Source organism: Galeopterus variegatus, unplaced genomic scaffold (assembly GCF_000696425.1).
Source record: "Galeopterus variegatus unplaced genomic scaffold, G_variegatus-3.0.2 Scaffold3053, whole genome shotgun sequence".
NCBI lineage: Eukaryota > Metazoa > Chordata > Mammalia > Dermoptera > Cynocephalidae > Galeopterus > Galeopterus variegatus.
Window position 1 is genome coordinate 51,340 of NW_007729164.1, and position 19,866 is coordinate 71,205.

General features: G+C 39.2%; 2 protein-coding genes across 3 annotated transcripts in view; one reads left to right on the plus strand and one right to left on the minus strand.

The window, feature by feature from the left end:
- VGLL2 (vestigial-like family member 2) overlaps positions 1–2,507 on the plus strand; it is an 8,090-nt gene extending 5,583 nt beyond the window's left edge. Inside the window, exon 3 of the mRNA XM_008583821.1 lies at positions 1,411–2,507. Coding sequence (XP_008582043.1) covers positions 1,411–1,451 — 41 coding nt within the window. The 3' untranslated portion in view covers positions 1,452–2,507. The remainder of the gene's footprint in view (positions 1–1,410) is intronic.
- Positions 2,508–16,333: 13,826 nt separating this feature from the next.
- The window catches only part of ROS1 (ROS proto-oncogene 1 , receptor tyrosine kinase), a 129,710-nt gene continuing 126,177 nt past the window's right edge, over positions 16,334–19,866 (minus strand). For both annotated transcript variants that reach the window (XM_008583823.1, XM_008583822.1), the window contains exon 44: positions 16,334–17,544. In XM_008583823.1, coding sequence (XP_008582045.1) covers positions 17,234–17,544 — 311 coding nt within the window. In that variant the 3' untranslated portion in view covers positions 16,334–17,233. The remainder of the gene's footprint in view (positions 17,545–19,866) is intronic.

The following is a 19,866-nucleotide window of genomic DNA, read 5'->3' on the forward strand; positions in this document are numbered from 1 at the left end:
GCCCGCGCCCGGCAGCCCGCCCTGCGAGCTCTCAGCCAAGGGCGAGCCGGCCGGCGCCGCGTGGGCCGCGCCCGGGGGACCCTTCGCGAGCCCCGCCGGGGACGTGGCGCAGGGCCTGGGCCTCAGCGTGGACTCAGGTAAGCGGAGGAGGGAGTTTGGTGTTCCTGGGGTCCCTGCGGCTCTGTACCCGGCCCTGGGCTGAGCCCCGGAGCCCCTTAGTTCTCCTGGGAGATCCCCCCGGGACTCTGTGGCCCGAGGGTCTGCGTGGCATGGTGTGTTTTAGCTGATAGATGACCCTGTGCCATGGGTGTGGGCGGGACGAGAAAGTGGGACCCTGCCCTAACCTGGCTGATAAATATTAGAGGACTTTTTTTTTTTTTTTTTTTTTAATGAAATTTAGTGGAAAGATTCTAGCCCTGCGCTGTTCAATACTGTAGCCACTAGCCACGTGTGACTATTGAGCCGTTATTGTGGCTGGGCTGAATTACGACGTGCTGCCAGTGTATAAAACACACGGCATTTCGAAAATTTTGTGTAAAAATAAGAATGTAAAATTCACCTTAATATTTTTATATTGTTGCGTGTGAAAATATTTTAACACGTTGCATATTGGATATATTGGGTTAAAACATTAAAATTAATTTTCACCTGTTTCTTATTCCTTTTTTTCACTGTGGCTGCTAGAAAATTTAGAATTATGCCTGCGGCTCCCATTGTATTTCTATTGGACAGCGCTGATCTAGAGAACCTGCTGACAGTGTAGTCTAAGATCCTCTATGGCTTGGAGAGGTCTTGTCACCTAGTGATAGTTATAAGGAAAGAAAAATATGTGACTCTGATATTGGCTTAACTGCCAAATTAAATAAGTCTCTTAAAGATGTAAAACTTAAAGAATGTGATCTTAATGATGATGCTAAGTCTCTGGCTTGAAGAGTTGAATTCGAAAGGTACATTTAATTAAGGGTTTGTTTTTGTGCTTTTTTTTTTTTTCTTAATTTTTAGAGCAAATAAAAAAACAGTTATAAGTGCGATCATTGGCTTGTAGTCTTGTCCACTCCCCCTTCCCTCAGGTGAAGATTTGACTTTTCTGTTTGCTTTGCTTTTACTTTCATTCAGCCCCCTTTAGATGAAGTCTGTGACTTTCACAGTAAAACAGTGGTGTTTGTCTTTTTCTTTAAATATCTTGTGCCTTCCCTCCCCCACCCCTTCTCTTTTCCTCTTTCTTCTCTTCTCCCTTTCTCTCTCTCCTCTTATCTCTGTTTTCAGGTTTGCAGCCTCAGGACAAAAGCAAGGATCTGTACTGGTTTTAGACAGCCACCTTCTTCCCTGTAGGTCTCTGCATAGTGCAGTTGGTGACACTCAGAGCTGAAATGGAGTGGGTTTGTAACCGCTTCTGATCTTGGTTTGCAGCTCGTCGTTATTCCCTCTGTGGTGCATCCCTCCTGAGCTGATCTGCTGACCCAGGGTCTCCCCTTCCCTTTGCCTTCTGACCAGCCACGAAGGCTCAGCATCTGTGCGAGGACATGAGGGAAGGCAGAGACTTCAAACTTCTCAGTGTACTGGGGAAACCAAAAGCCACACCTACAGAAGTTTTGTCTAAAATTAACTCCTTCTGCCAAAAGAGCACGTCCATAGACTGAATTGTTTAATGACTTTTGGCCAAATCACTGGAAATACCTGTGGCAAGATGGCTTAGTCAGGTGATATGATATCATAAGCCTTCTTGGAAAGGGGGAAAGAAGAAAAGACTTTGTGGTGTGAATATTTTTTATGCTGATGTGAATTATTTCATTAGGTAGTGTGATTATACCACTACTGATGTCAATATCCTCAGATTTAAAAATGAATTTGTATTTGCATCAAAGACTGTCATAGAGAAGTAAAAAGAAGCCAATTCCTTCTTCCTCACCACTCAGCCTCCAACTCTCTTCCTGCCCATCCCCTCCCCACGTCACCCACTCCAGACACAAAGACACACTTTTTCCTTTGGACTGTGAACATGGAAACCTCAGCCTGATTGTGAGTGGCAAGTGGCTTATCTGGAGCCACCTGCCCAAGTCTTACTGAAATGCAGCTGTTGTAGGACAACTGTTTAAAACTCCAGAAATACTCGACCAAGGTGGCAATTCCCAGTGTTTGGCAGAACAATTGCAATTGTACTGGATATATTTTTTACATATATGTATATATATATCACATTTTTACAAGGAACATTTTATGATGAAAGAAGAAACCCTTTTCTTCCTTCTTTCCTACAAATTCTGTACTCCCCTCCATCCTCTGGATGAAAAAGCAACAAGACACCCTGACTGTTTCCATGGAGAAGAACTAGGAATCACCACAAGGGAAAGAAATGTATACAGATTCTCCAATACCTCAGATATTTTCCTCAATGTCTACAGTGTGATTCAGTCACTTTAGAGTTGGGGCAGGGGAAGGGGTCTGTGCATGGGCAAAGCTTAAAGGTGATGAGGAAGAAGAAACGAACATTAAAGATGTCTATTTACTATGAGTTCACTGTGTTGTTTCATAAAAAGGAAATACATGTCTTAGCTTTTCTCTAGTAGAATAAAATAATTTACAGTAGTATGATCTGATTTCAGTAATATTACCTTACTTATGTGTATGTGTGTGTATATACACACACATGCATGCACACATGCATGTGTGTATCTTTTTGTTTTACAAAGTGTTTTCTGTGCTATGAAATTTGTTAACCCCCTCCTTTCCACTTCACATCAGCACAGAAGTTGAGAAGTTAGGTGTTCCCCCCACCCCCCTCACCCCACCTATTTTACAGATGAGAAAATTGTAGCCCTTGGAAGCCAAGGCTTACCTGTTAGCATTCAGCAAGTTAGAAGCAGAGATCATAGAGAAAGCACTTCCTGTAGACCATTCAGTCAGATACAGATTTATTATTTTCCAGAAGGGAATTATTGTTACTTCTTAAATTCAAGACTCTTAAGACAGTAAAGTCATTGGTTATAAGTGTTTTTCAAATATTGACTATTTTATATTTTAATAAGCTAGGCTAAGAAACCAAACCTCTCACTAGGCAAAAAAAGAAGAGAGAGAGATTATTAAGAAATTGATAGTCTTTCTCTTTGTTTTCCTTTGATGCCAAAGTTATTTGTGTTTTTTCACAAAAGTGTCCAGTATGGATATTTTGTCTTGTGCTCAAATTGCCCTTATACATTGTTGAAGCATAAAAATATTAATCCAAATCTTGATCTTCATTATAATATGAGAGGCAAATATCATTTATCTTGGAAAATAGTCTCAAGAGTTAGAAGCAGTTAAAGGACCCTATTCAGAGCATGAGTTTGTCAGAGTTACCTATCCCCTCTTTCTATCGTTGGGTACCTGTAAAATAGATATATGATCATTATAAGAATGATATTGTTTTTGCTCACATGGAAGGTAGTGTATGATTATGCTGCACCAGTTGTGATAACAATAATAATAACTAATGTTAATTTTTATGCACCAGGCACGGATCTGAAGGCTTTATGTATAGATTGACTCATTTAAGCCTCACAACAATTCTATGTGGTATTCATTATTGTGATCTCTTTCTTACTGTGAGGAAGCTGAAGCACACAGAGGTAAAATAATTTGCCCAGTGACAAAGCTTGTAAGTGGCAAAGCCAGGATGCAAACCCAGGTAGCCCTGTGCAGAGGCTTCACTGCAATAACTGCTTCATTGTCCACTGCAATAACTGCTTGTCCAGTACTGATTTCTCTCTTTGCAGTTCAACTTTGGGCTTATTTTCTCCTTCATGATAGCTGAGTAAGGAAGGGGGGGAAAGAAGGGAATGAAAGACTGATGTTTTGTAGAACTTACAGGATTATAGGTCTCAAAGGAACTGTCACAGGACATTGTCCAAACCCTTCATCAAATGGCACGACTTTTAGACCATTGAATCAGATACAGATCTCTATTCTTCTCCAGACAGGAATTATTATTGCTTCTTTTATTAAATCATTCCAGTATTTAACAGCCTTCACTGCTCTGAAGTTCTTCACACCCAACCTATCCAAGCCATGTACAAGTTAGTCTGAGGTTTGGACATTGAAGCAATCACTAAAATTAACTTTGGACTTCTCTGTGGGTTTTTTTTTTTAATCCATGTTCCACTGGCACGGATCACTGGTATATACAAGCTTAAATAAAATGCATTAAGTCCCAGAGGGCTTTTCAGAATTTGCCACTACATAGCTGTTGAGGAAATCATAGCAGTGCATTCTCTGCTAGACAGCTCCTCTAAGTACTCCCCACTGGTAGAGGCTCTTTACCTGTGCTCCACCTGCGTTACCACTCACAAGATCTGTGATCAGAACCCACAGGGAGCGTTTCCCCAACCACAAGGTTCTGATTACTGAAACCTCTCTCCTAAGCTGCATCTGACCTGAATATCAGGTTGCTGGTGAGGAGACTCATTCACTGAACCTAGCCTTTGGGGCAGTCCTGAACAGACCATCCAGACCAGGCTCCTGCAACCTGGCACGTAGGACACATGAAGCACAGCATTATGCTTCATTTTATACCCTCTTAAAGGAAATGCAAGATGACCTAGAACTATAATGATTTGGTTCTGTGTAATAAGAGCATCAAAGAGAACTTTGGTGAATTAATAGCCCTAACTGACATTCTTTAGACCCACCAAATCATACAAAATATGAACTCCCATGACTATCTTGCTAATATTGGTGAAATCAATCAGATTTCACTAGGACATTCAAGGAAATGAGGGATGACATGAGAAAAAGCAAATGTGATGTTTTTACATATTTCATACCTGGTTGGGGTCTGAGAGAAAGATGAGATTCTCCTCTAATCATACCCTTTGGCTTGGAGTCCTTTTTACCCACAGCTTTCCCTTTGTACTTGGCCTAGGCCCAGGGAGAGGTGATGAAAAGGGGAGAGACAGCTCTCCACCACCAAGTAATCCTTTTGCCGATTGCCCTTTGGCTGAGAACTCAGTCACCCAGCTACAGGGAACTCTATCTGTTCTACTCCTTTAGTTTAAAAGGAGTTGCCATCCCGTCTCATTTCCCCTTTGAAGTTCTATTTCGATGCATGGCAAATTCTAGCAATGACTTAAGATTGATTTGGGCCTGGATGGGAGGGAGAGCAGAGGTGGGTGTTGGGACTTGGACTCCCTGACCGAAAGCTTCTCTTGCCACTCTTGAGTTTTGTGATTTCTGTGCCTTTTGCATCTGGGGGTAAACAACTTTTTAGGTTACTATGACTTCCATTTTGCTTAAGAGTCACAAAGCCCATGTTTCTGTGCAGGCTCCTGGATGTATTCTATCAAAGTAAAGAAGCTTTTTTTATGTACTTAGTGATGGGTTACTTTGGAGTTGGAGGAAATAAAAAAATAAATAAAACTTAGACAAACTTTCATATAAATACCATTTCCATAAACTGCATTTTTAATGCATTTATGATGCATTATGATGATTTAAATTCGTTACGATGGTGTCAAAGCATGGAAGAAAAATGGAAAGATATTTGAAAAGACTTTAAAAATAAACAAAGCTGCAAAACATAAGATTCCTTTATAAAATTGCTTTAACAGTTTGTTGACAATTTGCATACAGATAATTCACATTTTGATTGTTCTTGTCAAGTTGTTTGCTCTGTATATTCCATTTTTTCTTGCTAGATTTTTAGCATTTATTATATATTCCTAAAATCTGGAGTAAAGGAATAAACGGCCTAAAGACAGGATCGTTATTATAGTTGCTGTCTGTATATAACTGAAGTTGTGACATTTACATAAGCAACAGGGTTAAGCAAACATAAATTTCACATTTCCTAAATACCATGTCTCCCTTGTCACCCATGAGTAAATGAAACTCTAATAATAAAAATACAGGATCCCCAAAATTATATCTATTTATCCACAAATATACTCCCCCCACCCCACCCCCAACACACACACACACACACACACACACACACACACCCCCAATGCGGGCTAAAGAGAAATCAGAGACATCATGCCCTCAGACAGACACAGACACAAATGATTATTCTCATTTGACAGACCAACTGTACCACTCTTTCCTTATATTTCACTCCAGCCCCAGAGGGCTGGATCAGGAAAGAGACACTTGATAGCTGCTGTTTCCATAGTTGAAATATTTGTGAAGTTAACGCACAATCTGAAAGCAGAAGCTAATAAATTATAGGGTGCTAATTGGAGCTGGAGTGGAGCTGTCAATCATGTTATCCTAAACACAGAGAGACCCTCATAACCTAAAAAGGCAAGGCAGCCTCCAAGAACAGCTCCCAGTTGTTTGCAGCCATGACCTCCAAACATCATGTCCAGGCAAAGAGTGGCCACTGACAGAGTCAGCAGAGGTAATTCTGCTAATCCAAGTCTACTTTGAGATAGACAAATTTTCTCTTAGGGGGAAGAGTACAATATTTTGCTGAAAAAATTATGTTTAACCTTCAGAGGAATATGTATTGAGTTTACTAGAAAAATTATTACTCTGGTAACCCTTTATTTGGAATGTTATCACTTTAAAAAAACAAGTTAACTCAATAAGAGAAAAATCTACAAAAGCTCTCTACATCTATATAAAATCTATAAAGCTCTCTACGACATTGTGTCAGGTCTACCTCACATTACAGTATTTGTATAAGTTTTCCAATGTACTCTTACAAAACTAAGCTCCTCTAAAATAAAATTAAGAGGTCCAAATTTCTTCTGCCTTACTGGAATTCAGTTATTTCACCTACAAAAACAGCAGCAGCATATTTCCTATTACTTTGTTTTGTACTTAGAATCTCTCATTAAACTCTATTTCTACTTATCTGCCAATGTTTCAACTAAAGTGGTTTTATTCAAACTAGCCTCCTCTCATTTCCATTTCCTATCAGAAATGCATAAATGAGTAACTATAATATGCATCTATAATTACTTATTTAAAAATTAGGTTAAAAGTAAATTAAATTTTAGAAAACCAATCTAAGGAATTATTTTTTTTATTTCTAACCAATATTTGCACCACTCTAATAATCTAGTTACTAATTAGAAATTTTTATCAATATTTACTTTTGGAGTACATACATTAATTTCCACCTGTATTTACAACTAGGAAAATACTCCACTTACCTTCTAATTTGGAAGCTTCTTCAGAATACCTCAAATAAAAAATAGTTTTCACTCAAGAAAATAAAATCAGGGATCTTAAAATTCTAAACACACACTTGCTAGAAACAACAATTATGATTGGGATCATTGATGGGAATGTCTCAAACTCCTCTCTCTTCTAATTCTCAAACTATATAGCCTTGCCCACAATTTTGTTATTGCTCTTTATTTTTAGTAGGTACAGTCCTATTTCTTTTTTCTTCTAGTGCATTTTGCCCAATATGTACCCCATCTCAGAAAGCAATTGGACATTTTTTTCCTCTAGTATCATATTACTTTTTTCTCATTGTACCTGCTTTTTAAGGAAATTTCTTGATATCTTTGGAAGCAGTACCTAAAGGTGCTGTATTATTAGTATTAATCCACTTGCTTTGTAGAGTGTGAAATACTGTTTTTACCACAGGCAGTTTTTTCTGTACACTCAGGAACTGACAGAAGGGCATTAACAGACAGATTTTTGGTAAGAAACATGGAGAACAGGGATTACGATATTTGTTTTTCCTTGCTCAAAGACTTCTTTTAAAAACACATTCTTCACTCAGGAGTAAGAAAAGGATCTAGAGAAATAGGTCCACACACTGAGAGAAAACAACTATGAAGTTGTATTCCAATGGAATTGGTGGAATGGAAAATTATTCACAATTTTATACTCAACAGTTCCTAACTATTTAGTTAATAAATAAAATGGTAATACTGGGCACCACCATCTCTCATTGAAACTTTGGATGTCTCATCATTTGATGTTTAAGGAATGGTGTCATTATAAATAGGACCGAAAATTTTTAAAATCCACCATGGGATACCTCCGTCTCCCCTTTTTTTACTTGAGATATAAAAATGTATTGAAACTTTAAAAAAAGAAAAACAATGCTTTACTGCCTTCATATGTACCCATACTGCCAGTTAATGTAGGCTGTGGGTCTTAAGAAAACAAGGTAGAGATTATTTACCACTGAATCTTCCTGTGTCATAGAACAGCAAGAAGAGCAAGACATTAAATATTAAAATAAAACAAAATTATACAATTTAACAGTATATATTTTCTCAGATCATGAAAGCTTCTGACTACATTTTCTTAGTGTTATTTTAGAGTACGTATTTAATTTTTGTCTCTTTATCAGATGGACTTCTAATTTGAATTAAATTACACACCCTTCTTATTGTAAACTGAAAAGGTCTAAAAGTGACCCTAAAAAATGCTTTGCATGTTGTCTTTAACTTTTGTGATCTATTTCATATTCGTTCTTGTCGTATGTCTTTATCAATGCTCTGAATGAAGTTAGAGCTGTATAGTCTCAGTTTCCAGGAGGATATCAAGCTCACTGTTGCACGAAATTTCAGCCCAATGGTATACAATCTAGGAATTACCAGAGTAACTAAACACAATTCTTCTGGTTCCCCAGGTTAGAGCACTCTGCAGTGTTTTCTCTTATAGTCTACAGAAGATTCTTATAAATTCCTACTCTTACCATATTAGAAAATCTTCACCGTCACTGCCCACTTATCTAAATGCTATCCATTCTTCAAAGTCTAGCTTAAATTCTGCCTCTTCCACGAAGCCTTGTCTCCACATCAGACCAGTGAGTGGTCTCACCCTAATGTAAACACTTGCCACCTAATTTCTATGCCACTTATTTGACACATTATATAATAACATCTTGTGACACAAGTCAGGATTTAAGAGGATCTAGTAGTCCTCAAGATCATCCCATTCACTCTTGACTTATAATATTCTTTACCCTTAACTACATATTAAGTACATTGAGCAGGTACCACCGACTATTTGTGAAAAAACCACAAATTGTTGCATTAAAATATTTTATTTTATTATGTGCAAACAAATTTAAAAATATAGCTTGATTTGAGATTTGGAGTACAAGTTAGGAGAAAAAAAGTTGTTTGGAAGGCTGCTTCAGTAAAGAAAACACTCTCATTAAAAGGAGTGGGGAGAGATTCTGTCACATTTAGTAGGAGCCATAAGTGTCAAATATCCTTTTCCTCTACCTGTATCCAAGCCTCAGTCTCTGTCTGCTGCTAAAGGACATCACTTCAACAACTATCCTCTCTTCTTCCTGCATCATTACTTTTCCCTCTCTACTGGATCATTCCCACTAATATAAAACAAACTCCAATATTTTCCCTTAAAAAAAAGCAGAAAACAAGCTAAACCTTCCTTGACCTATCTCCTTCCAGTTGCTGTGTCACATCTCTCTTCCCTTTAAATGGCAAAATGCCTTAAATGAGTCATCTTCTTGCTCTCTCCATCTACTTTTCCATTTTCTCTTGCACCCATTCTAATTCAGCTCCCCCTCCGCCACTTGTCAAGGTCCATCAGCTAGCTCCATTTGGCTAACCCTGAAGATCAGTTCTCAGTAATCTTTTTAATTTTTTTTTTTTTCCTTTTTGGCTTTTTTCGTGACCGGTAACGGGATCGCAACCCTCAGTGTCGCACGCATACTGCGACCGGCAACGGGATCGCAACCCTCGGTGTCGCGCCCGCACCGCGCTCAACCAGTGAGCTGACCGGTCTCTATATGGGATCCGAACCCTCGGCGGGAGCGCCGCTGCACTCCCAAGCGCCACACTCTACTGAGTGTGCCACCGGGCCGGCCCCCTCAGTAATCTTTTTAATTGTCTCATCAATAGGGTGAAACATCAATTTGGATCCTCTGAGAAGCAGATACCAAGACAAATGCCATGAACTTGAGGACTTATTAATATATTCTAGCAATTACTAGAATGAATAGTGAATTGGAGATATGACAGAAGCCATGAACCCTGCAATCTTTAATCTTTAATGGTGACACTAATCACTGTCATCCCCGTGGAATTCAGTGTTGTTTTTGATTAACTATTTGGACGGGGCGAAGAGAAGGAGGAGGGAGGCAGTTTCAGAGATTTCCACTTGATCTTCCATGCTATGGTCTCTTACCCCACAGCCCAAGAATCCAGTGAGGGAGTTACTCCAACCACAAAATATGTCAATCCCAATTACACATTTAAAGAGTGGGAAAATGACCACTGGGTGGGGCTGTGGACCCAGTGGATGTATTGTAAGTTAAACTTTAGCCAGGATGCAATTTAATACCTGGTCCCATAAGCCCCACTCTAATAAAAGGGTTATGATGATGCATCAAGCCTCTGGATACCAATATCAACTCAGATCCCATGTGCAATAGTCTGAAATGTCTGGGAATTCCCCCCTCCCTCAGTGTACAAGTCACTGGAGTAAATGGCCATAGTTCCCCGTGGAGGGATCATTACAGTATATACTGTGGTGGTATTGCAGGGTCCATCCACCAGGGACCACTTCTTCAGTCAATAGATTGCAGATCTGAAAATTGGTTCAGATCTGAGAACTGAGGAAGGATGATAATTTTTACTGGAGTGAACACATCAGCCCTCCGCTTCTCCATTTTTGCCCTTGTGATGGTTAATTTTAATTGTCAACTTGACAGGATTAAGAGATACCCAGATAGCTGGTAAAGCATTATTTCTGCATAAGTCTGTGAGGGTGTTTCCAAAAGAGATTGGTATTTGAATCAGTGGACTCCATAAGGAAGATCTGCCATCAATGTGGGCAGGCACCATTCAATTGGCTGAGATCTATGATAGAACAGAAAGACAGAGGAAAAGAGGACCCATTCTGTCTCTTCTGGAGCTGGAACATGCATCTTCTCCTGCCCTTGGACTTCAGAACTCCTGGTTCTCTGGCCTTTGAACTCTAGGACCTGTACCAGAACTCCACCCTCACCCCCCAACCAGGTTCTCAGGCCTATGGACTTGGAGTGAGACAAGCCGGTTAAGCTTGTTTCCCTGGTTCTCCAGCTTGCAGATGGCATATTGTGGGACTGCTCAGCCCCCACAATTGTGTGAGCCAATTTCTTTAATAAATCCCCTCTCATTGATCCATCCATCTATCTATCTATCTATCTATCTATCTATCTATCTATCTATCTATCTATCATTCTATCTATCTATCTATCTATCTATCTATCTATCTATCTATCTATCTATCTATCTATCTATCTATCTATCTATCTATCTATCTATCTATCTATCTATCTATCTATCTATCTATCTATCTATCTATCTATCTATCTATCTATCTATCTATCTATCTATCTATCTATCTATCTATCTATCTATCTATCTATCTATCTATCTATCTATCTATCTATCTATCTATCTATCTATCTATCTATCTATCATCTATCTTCCTACCTATGTATCCTATTGGTTCTGTTTCTCTGGAGAACCCTGACTAATACAGACTTCTACTGGTTGTATATAAGTTAAGGATTGGCTGCCCATCTATTTTACTAGTCATCTCCACAACTCTCCATTGTCAAGCCCCTTTGGCTGCCTCTCCATCATCATAGTGTTGAGTGTGCCCTGGCCTCTGGTAGACAAGTGCAGCCATCTGGCCTCTGTAATTTCAGGCCTGCACTGTGCCCATGCATCACTATCAAGCCCAGCTCTGTGACTGCCTCTCTCTGGCCTGAGAAGCTCAATGATGCTTAGGGAGGTGCCCCTCTCATCAGCACATTCTCGATGACCTTGGTAAATGTGTCCTCTTCTAGGTCTTCCAGCCTCACATGATAGGTCCATGCCAACATTCCCACTTCCCTCAGACTTTTTATTTCTTTATTTCTTTCTCTACCTTCTGATAGGGAAACTCAGCATGGACCTTAGTTTTCTCCAGGCTTCTGAGGCCACCCTAGCCACAAGTTTGCCCCATGTGCATGCGTCTTTTCCAGGATGTTAAATCTGATGTCCTAGGAGAGTCCAAACCAGTGAATGAATCCTTCTTGCTTATCCAGTCTTACCTTCCCATTCTCTTGATCAAGCACCTCAGAATGGAATCCTAGCATTACTCCCCTGGCTCCCACCAGTACGTTAGCTAATTCCTGGAGCTCTTTTGAGATCTAATCTCTTTCCTCCTTTGTCAGACGCAGTATATCCTTAATCAAACTATGCTGGGATTTAATTCTAGTTATCTTCCTGGCAATCAGGAGAGGAGGTGGGTGCAGCTTCCAAGGGAGCACCTGTGGCGTGGTTGAGAAGAGGCCTCTGACATGTCTTCCTCTACAGAGAAAGAGCTAGCTCTTACTTTGGAGGGATCGGCTACCTCTACAAGCTGGGAGGGATCAGAAGGTTTTGCTGAGCCAAAACCCTCGGACAGCCATCCAAATACCCTTGTCTTATGTTTTAGGGGCCCATGTTTTCTCAACAGACATACCTTGACTGAGCATTTAAACATCAAGAGCTCTGCAACACTATGGAATACCGAGTTTGCTCCTCAGCTATATGTGTATTTTTGTTGTTTTAGAATGCTAGAATGTAACCTTCATTGAGGCAGAGACTTTGCTTTGTTTATTTGCTTTTATTTATGTGTTTATTTGTTTATTTGCTCTATTTGTATCCCTTGTAACAATGCTTGCTGTATAGTAGGCATAAATAAATATTTATTGAATGAGCTGATGAATGAATGTGTATCTACATGGGAGCATTAAGTTATAATATATCCTCTCTAAGGGATTTTATGCAGACATTAGAAACACATACCAAAACTTTTCAGTGCTCAAAGGAAAACATTATGTAAGAAAAATTTTCAATGACAAAAGGGAAAGGTTATGCAAAAATTTCATAAGCTTTCAAAGCTTACGAAAAGAATAAAAAACAAACAAAACAGGAGAGGTACAACTACAACTACTCCAGCCATGAAAATAAGTTCGCATTGGGGGAGAAAAAAAACTGGAAGGAAATATTTTTAAATATTAACAATAGCATTTGGAGGGTATATTTTGGCCCCTTAATTCTTCTGGTTGTGTGTGAAGAAGCCTGGAAGGATTGGAATAGGTCATCTGATTCAGGCATCCTGTAGCTCTGGCCAACTGCAAAAAGGAAACTTGGACAGGCTTCCTTTTTCCAAGGAGAGAGTGTCATGGAGAAGTCAAGGGAACCCTAACATTTATCCTACATCCATAGAGGCCATTCTGAGGACAAAAGGTGGGTTTGGGTGAGAGAAGGGAGAAACTAAGAATGATAAAATAAATTTTGCCCTCCTTTAGCATGTGTTCACCATCATTTCAAGGGCTTCCAGAATTTCAGTCCTCATGTACCTCTGATCTGAACCTCAAATCATTCCCCCAATTTATATAATCTGTCTGTCAAGGTCTCAGGAGATAACTAAGAATTGAAAGAATTCTTTTGAGTTCACCTTGGCATCAGCTTTCTGGCACCTTCTGTATAAGCCACAAGCTAAGACTTGTTCTGAAATGAATTGGGAAATGTGATGAGAAAATCAATCCATCAGCCCTTTAAATGTAAGTACCTACTTTGGCTTAGATAATATACAAAGGAGTGAAAGACACCACCCTATCTTCAGAAAGCCTGTGATTTATTTGAGCAGCTAAAACACATAGAAACAGAATAAAAATATATGTGGTTACTTCCTAGGGAGATGTAAAGACAATAAGGGCAACAGTAATTCTGAGAAAGGAGAAGTGAGAGGGTTGGGGTTGACCTTTCCAAAAAGTTGGAGTATGAGCTGGCCTTATATGTTGAGTGGGACTTCTGAAAAGGTAAGGAGATTCCAATAGGTGAGAAAAAGCCAACATGAATAAGTAATGAGGAGTGTATCTAGGCCTAGAAACAAGCTCTTTTCTCAAGGATGTTCTGAGTAGAGTAATTTAATCATAATTATATCAATTTCTTACTTGTACATAGGTAAATATTTATTCATTTGTCAGTGTTAAACCATAAACAATATTTTTCATTTTTAACTTACCTAAATATTTTTTCTTCTGGATTATTTCTTTTCCTTGAACAATTCAAAGTGAAGGTTAGATTTATTGAATTGATCAGCTTTTTCATATAAAATTTTACAAATTATAACATCTGCCTTTGTGAGCCATTATTTCTCCCAAATTTTAATATTCCCAGGTTACCTTTTGTGGATAAAAAAAATTTATCAATACAATTTTATTTTCCTGTTAATTTTTAGTAAATAATGCATTTTCAACAAATGCGATTTTTAGCCATTGCCAATTTTTTCCTCTTGATTATAAGATTTAATTTTTCCAGAATTAACTTCCAATTATAGACTTGTAATTACAGAATTAACCAACCTATTATATTTTATCAATTATTTTTATCTGTAACACATTTTACATGTGAAATTTTTATCCACTATTTTATTTTGCATTAAATATTCTGTCAGTATTATTTATTAGGAACTATTAAAAAAAAAGATTGCTAATTTGTTCTTTTTCTTAGATAAAACATAGGAATTTTACTGGCTGTTCCCCTCAGATGTTCTATGAATTCTCTATTATCCAAATTGTAATGCAAATATATTATACTGTAAAACCTATTCTATACACTTCTGATTCCTTTGTGTATTTGAAAACAAAGGTCCTTGACATTGGCAGAGTAAAAACCTGTTTGCAAGCAACAGAAATTGATTCTTCATCCAATTTGGGAAGATTGGGCCATTTTTTCTTCAGATAGTCTTTCTGCCCCAATTTCTTTCTTCTCTACCTCTGGGATTCTCATTATACATATATTGGTATTTGTGATGTTGTCCCACACGTCTCTGAGGCTCATTTTTCTTCATTTTTTTCTCTTTCTGCTCCTCAGACTTGATCATCTCAATTGACTATTTTTAAGTGTGCTGATTCTTCATCTGTCTGCTCAGATCGTCTATTGAGACCCTTGTTTTAATTGCCTCCTATTCACCCCACTGGTGAGGGAAAGACTCCCAGGCTAAGATTATGAGAATGGCCAAACACATGACATCCAGCACTGAAAAAATGAGATTCACAGCAGTTTATTGTCACATATACTCACAGCCTAGCAGAGAAGGGCATCACATGCCACACAGGGCCACATAGGAGATATATTCAGAAACAGAGTGAGCAAACAGGGGCTGTGGGAGGTAGACTTTTTAATTTCAGAAGGATATGGTTGGCTTGTTTGAATAATTTGACAGGCTGGTGGAGAACTGAAAGGTGCTACTCAGGGATATGTGGGAACTGCACCTGGTCCCCATGATAAGAAAGGCTGTTTGGCTGGGGGTACAAAGTTTCTTTTCAGAGTGATTAAAATATTCCAACGTTGATTGTGGTGAGAGCTGTACAACTCTGTGAATATATTTAAAACCATTGAATGATATACTTTTAATGGATGAATTGTGTGGTATGTGAATTATATCTCAATAAAGCTTTTATGTTAAAAAATAAAAATTTAAAAAATTAATTATTGAGAGGGTATGCAGGTAACTCACAGAATCCCAGGGAGGGCTGGAGAGTCAGACTTGGAGACTACAGAGCCAGGAGCAATGGTTAGGAGGAGACAGCAGAACCAGTGCAGTCTGGCTTCCCTGCCTGCCAGAGGCACCAGGCTCCAGACTCACTCTACTAAGTTTTCTGGCCCTGGACACTGGCTGCCACCTCCAGCATCACTGCCTTCTCAGTGTCAGGAGCCAGACTACTTCAGTTGCCACCATCACCAGGGAAGACTCATTGCATCCTGTTTCTTTGCATCCCTAGCTCTCAGTTAGAAGCCTGGGGTGGGTGGGTCTGAGCAGTGAGGGCTAGGTCACATGCCTGCCTCCTTGCTGCAAAAGATGCTGGGAGGAGCACATGGAACACAGCTCCCACCCAGATGATAAAGGCTGAAAATTCTCCAGCACATGAAGGAGCTAGCAAAAAGAGTGACAAATGCCCATCAGAGGATCAGAAGAGCAGAGAGAAAATATCCTGCCTTGTTCAGCAGAATACCAGATGTGGTGGCAGAGTGACCGCAAATCCCAGACCTTAACTTGTGGCCTGTTCAACACAGAACTAACAGATTCATGTCTCTGTAGTCGTCACCATTCAGCCAATCATTTGTGCAGGTTCAAAGATAGTAGGCAAGTTAAAGGATTAACTAAATTATTCAAGGTGGAAGCAAGTACGTGATACACAGTAGTGTTTAGCAAGTGTTATGATCAAAATGTTCTTCTCTATACTGTATTTAGCAATCATCCCACATATGGCAACTGAATAACACACAGAATGGTCACATTCGTGTTGCTGTTAGAGCAGTTAAACTTTATGATTTAAATGGGTAACTGCAAAAAATATATATTGGTTTTAAGTCAGAGTGTTTCTCTGAAGAATTTTTTAAATAGTTTTTATTAAGTTATTTATATTTTGTATGGTTGCTAAAAATCACATAGCTTGAAATAACATTGTAACCACTTATATTTAATTTTAAGGATAATTTGACACTAAATGTAATCTTAAGTATTTTATATATAAAATCAATATGGTAAATAAAAACCATCTTTATACTGGTTAATTTCTATGATAACAGACAAGTCGCAGAGTGATTTTTATACAACCCAGAGATCTCAGAATGCAAACATTAGGACTGAAAGATCATGGTCCTAGTTTCAATATGACTGAAGCTGCTGTTCTAAGCCCCCAAAATACAAAATATTTACAGTAGTGATTGAAAATAATATTTTATTCTAGTAATAGCTTTTCGGATGATTTCTCATGTCACACGTGCTGGTTCCTTCTGTACGTATAGACTTATTTAGTCATTTCCTCTGTCTTCTTCGAGAGAATCTGGATTTCAGTCAGCCCCTGAGCATACTTCTTACCCCTCTCCTTCAGGTCCTTGAACATACCTACTTCTATCTCTAACCAACTGACCAAGATTTTATTACAGCCCAGACTGAAGGGTGGGCAATGGCCTGAGGGACTTCAGGGGAGAGAGAGAGCAGTGTTTCCCTCCCAGACTTAACGATTCTTCCTAAGCCTTCCACATGCTCAGTGGCTCACCTCACAATTCTACTGCAGATTAGGCAGTTGATATGGGGATTGTTACAACTGAAACCAAATGGCTCTCAGAACTAAGATTAGAATTTGGGAATTTAGCAGTGTTAATTTGGAGTCACAGACCACCATGAAATCTTTCTTCTAGGGTCTTCTTTCAGTAACTGCTTAATGAGGGCTAGGTCATATGCCTGCCCTCATTTATCTCAACTCCATATTTTCCAAACAGCACTACTACTCAGAAGCGCCTCCATGCCCACTGTGAGTGAGACAGGCATAGCTGAGACCTTCAGGCTTGCCAGGAGGGCAGTGAGCCACTTGTTTCTCTTGGCAGGAATCGTTATCTGCATGTGGTTCCTTCTCTTCTTTCCTCAGACCACAAGATTCAGATTCCTTAGAGCCTAGAGGACCCTCAGAATTTCCTTCACCTTGACTGCATTCGGTAGCAAGTACCATATAATTTAACCCTTCTTGGTTCTTGGTTTCCATGAAAGCAACTGGCATAACATCAGCTGAATTCAAGCAAGTTGTGTCGCCCTCTTCACCTGTTGAAAAATATGAAAGTTATCCTAGCATCTATTTAATGTCCTTTGCTTGGAATAATATATAGACTGTGTGAGAATTATGACAACCCCAACTTTACACAATTTTTCAGCAAATATTTGAGAGGACTGTTAAGTGCTGGGAATACAAAGATCAACAAGATGTGCTTCCTGTCCTTGAGGCTACGCAGTCTAGTGAGGAAGCAGACACATGAATAGATGTAGAAGGTGCTGTGCACTTTAATAAAGAAATATGTAAAACACTGTGAGAGCACAGAGGTGATTAACTCTGCCTTAACAGGTGGAGCAGATCATGGTCTTTGTGATAGGAAAAAGAAAAGTGGCCCTAGGATGGCCCTTCTTGTCTCAAATACTTACCCGTTCAACCTGCCACAGCAGCTGAAATATCTACTTTTTAAAATGTATTCCTTTAGATTTAGTAATTTAATCACTTATTATGATAATATGTATTGAATGCCCTCTACATGCCAGGCTGTGTTCTAGGTGTTGATGATACAGTAATGAATGAAACAAAGTTGTTGCCCTTTGGAGTTTTCATTCTAATGGGGGGAGACAGATAATAAACTAGGAGACAACTAAATCTATGTGAGGTGTGAGAAGTACTACCAGACACAGATTTAGAAAATGTGGCAGAGAAAGGGGCAAGAGAATAATGGTGGTGGTGGAAGGGAGCTGCTATTTTAGATAAGATGTCAGCAAAGTCCCCTTTAATGAATTGGAATTCAAGCAGAGACCCAAATTAAGTGAATTCACCATGTGGATATCTTAGGAAGAGCATCTGAGGGAGAGAGAACAGCAAGGACAGGGTCCCAAGGCAGAAGTGTGCCAGGTATAGACTGATAAACAGCTAGGCAGCTAATGTGGCTGGCCCTCCTCAGCAATCCCCAAGACAAGTATCATATGAAACCATTAACACCAATTGGCAAATAAATTAAAACTAGATGCTTATAACCTCAAAAAGCTAATAGGGAATGAATATAAGCCTAGCAAGTTTTAATGGCAGGGTTGAGGGAGAGGAAAATGGTACGAAATATAATAATCATTATGATTATTGTTGATGTTGTTAACACTTATGAAGTACTTACTACATACCAGGCACTGCTCTAAGTTAAATGCATACATTAACTCATTCTTCTATTAGTTAGGGACTAGTATTAACCCCATTTAACAGATGAGGAAATTGAGGTGCAGAGGAGTTAAATAATTTGCCCAAGGCCACGCTAGAATTTGAACCCAGACTGTCCAGCTCACATCTGTGTCCTCACAGCTCCCCTCCATGAGGGTAGAGCTGCCGGGCTGTTGAGGAGGTGGTGTGTGGCAGCGTGGCCTCCACAAGTCACAGGGAAGCAGGAAGAGTCTAGACACCCAGGTGTCTGGAGTAAGGGCAGCAGCAACGAAACAGACAGCCAGAAAGTAATTGGCCTTCTTCACAATTATGCTGTGTTGTTTCATCTTTGTTTAAAGATTGACCTTCATAACATAGGAAAGTATAAGAAATCTTGTTGAAACCTAACATCAGAGCTTCTGAAACATATCACAAAATTCTAGGGAATCAAAAAGATAAATATATAATGTAAAGATAAATATACCAATGTAAATTGAAAGATTTTCTTTGTTTTTAATCAAGGCTTTCCAGTCTCTGGATTTTACCACCTGGATGAAGAATTTATGATCAGAAGTATTGCTACCCTTTCATAAAGTATGATATTTTAAAAATCAGGAACATATTAGTAGATGGATGATGGTCTTTCCCTTCCTCCTCGTTATCCTTCCAGCATGAGAGTATCCAAATGTGCGCCCCTACTGGGGGAGGCTGCTGGCCTGCTCACCTTCTGCACTTAGTCCTGATGTACACCCAGGTTTGGTTTATTCAGAATAAACTTAAATTGAAATATGGGAAAAATGGAGTAATTTCAAAGGACTAAGAGAAGCACCACTGTACCTGTTTTTTCCTGATGGAATTTAGTGGATCTGCCTATTTATCAAGTATTACACCTAAACTACAAAGCTTATCTTATTACAAGAGCAGACAAATTACACCCTGCTTATATCACAGGTGTGTATTCCTCTTGCAGACCCCCACGCTGCTGAAGAAGACGGCTGAGCTACAGGCTTTCAAGCTCTTTGGCATCATCTCACTTTCCTCTCCATTGCTCAAATATCATTATAGCAGAGTTCAAACCACAAGAATAGTTACATAGTGTTGTGAAATATCTCCCCCATAGGAATTACTTCATCAGAGAAAGACCACAATAAAACGTTGAACTTTCAGAAGGAGAAAACAGACCTACAGTTACTACATGT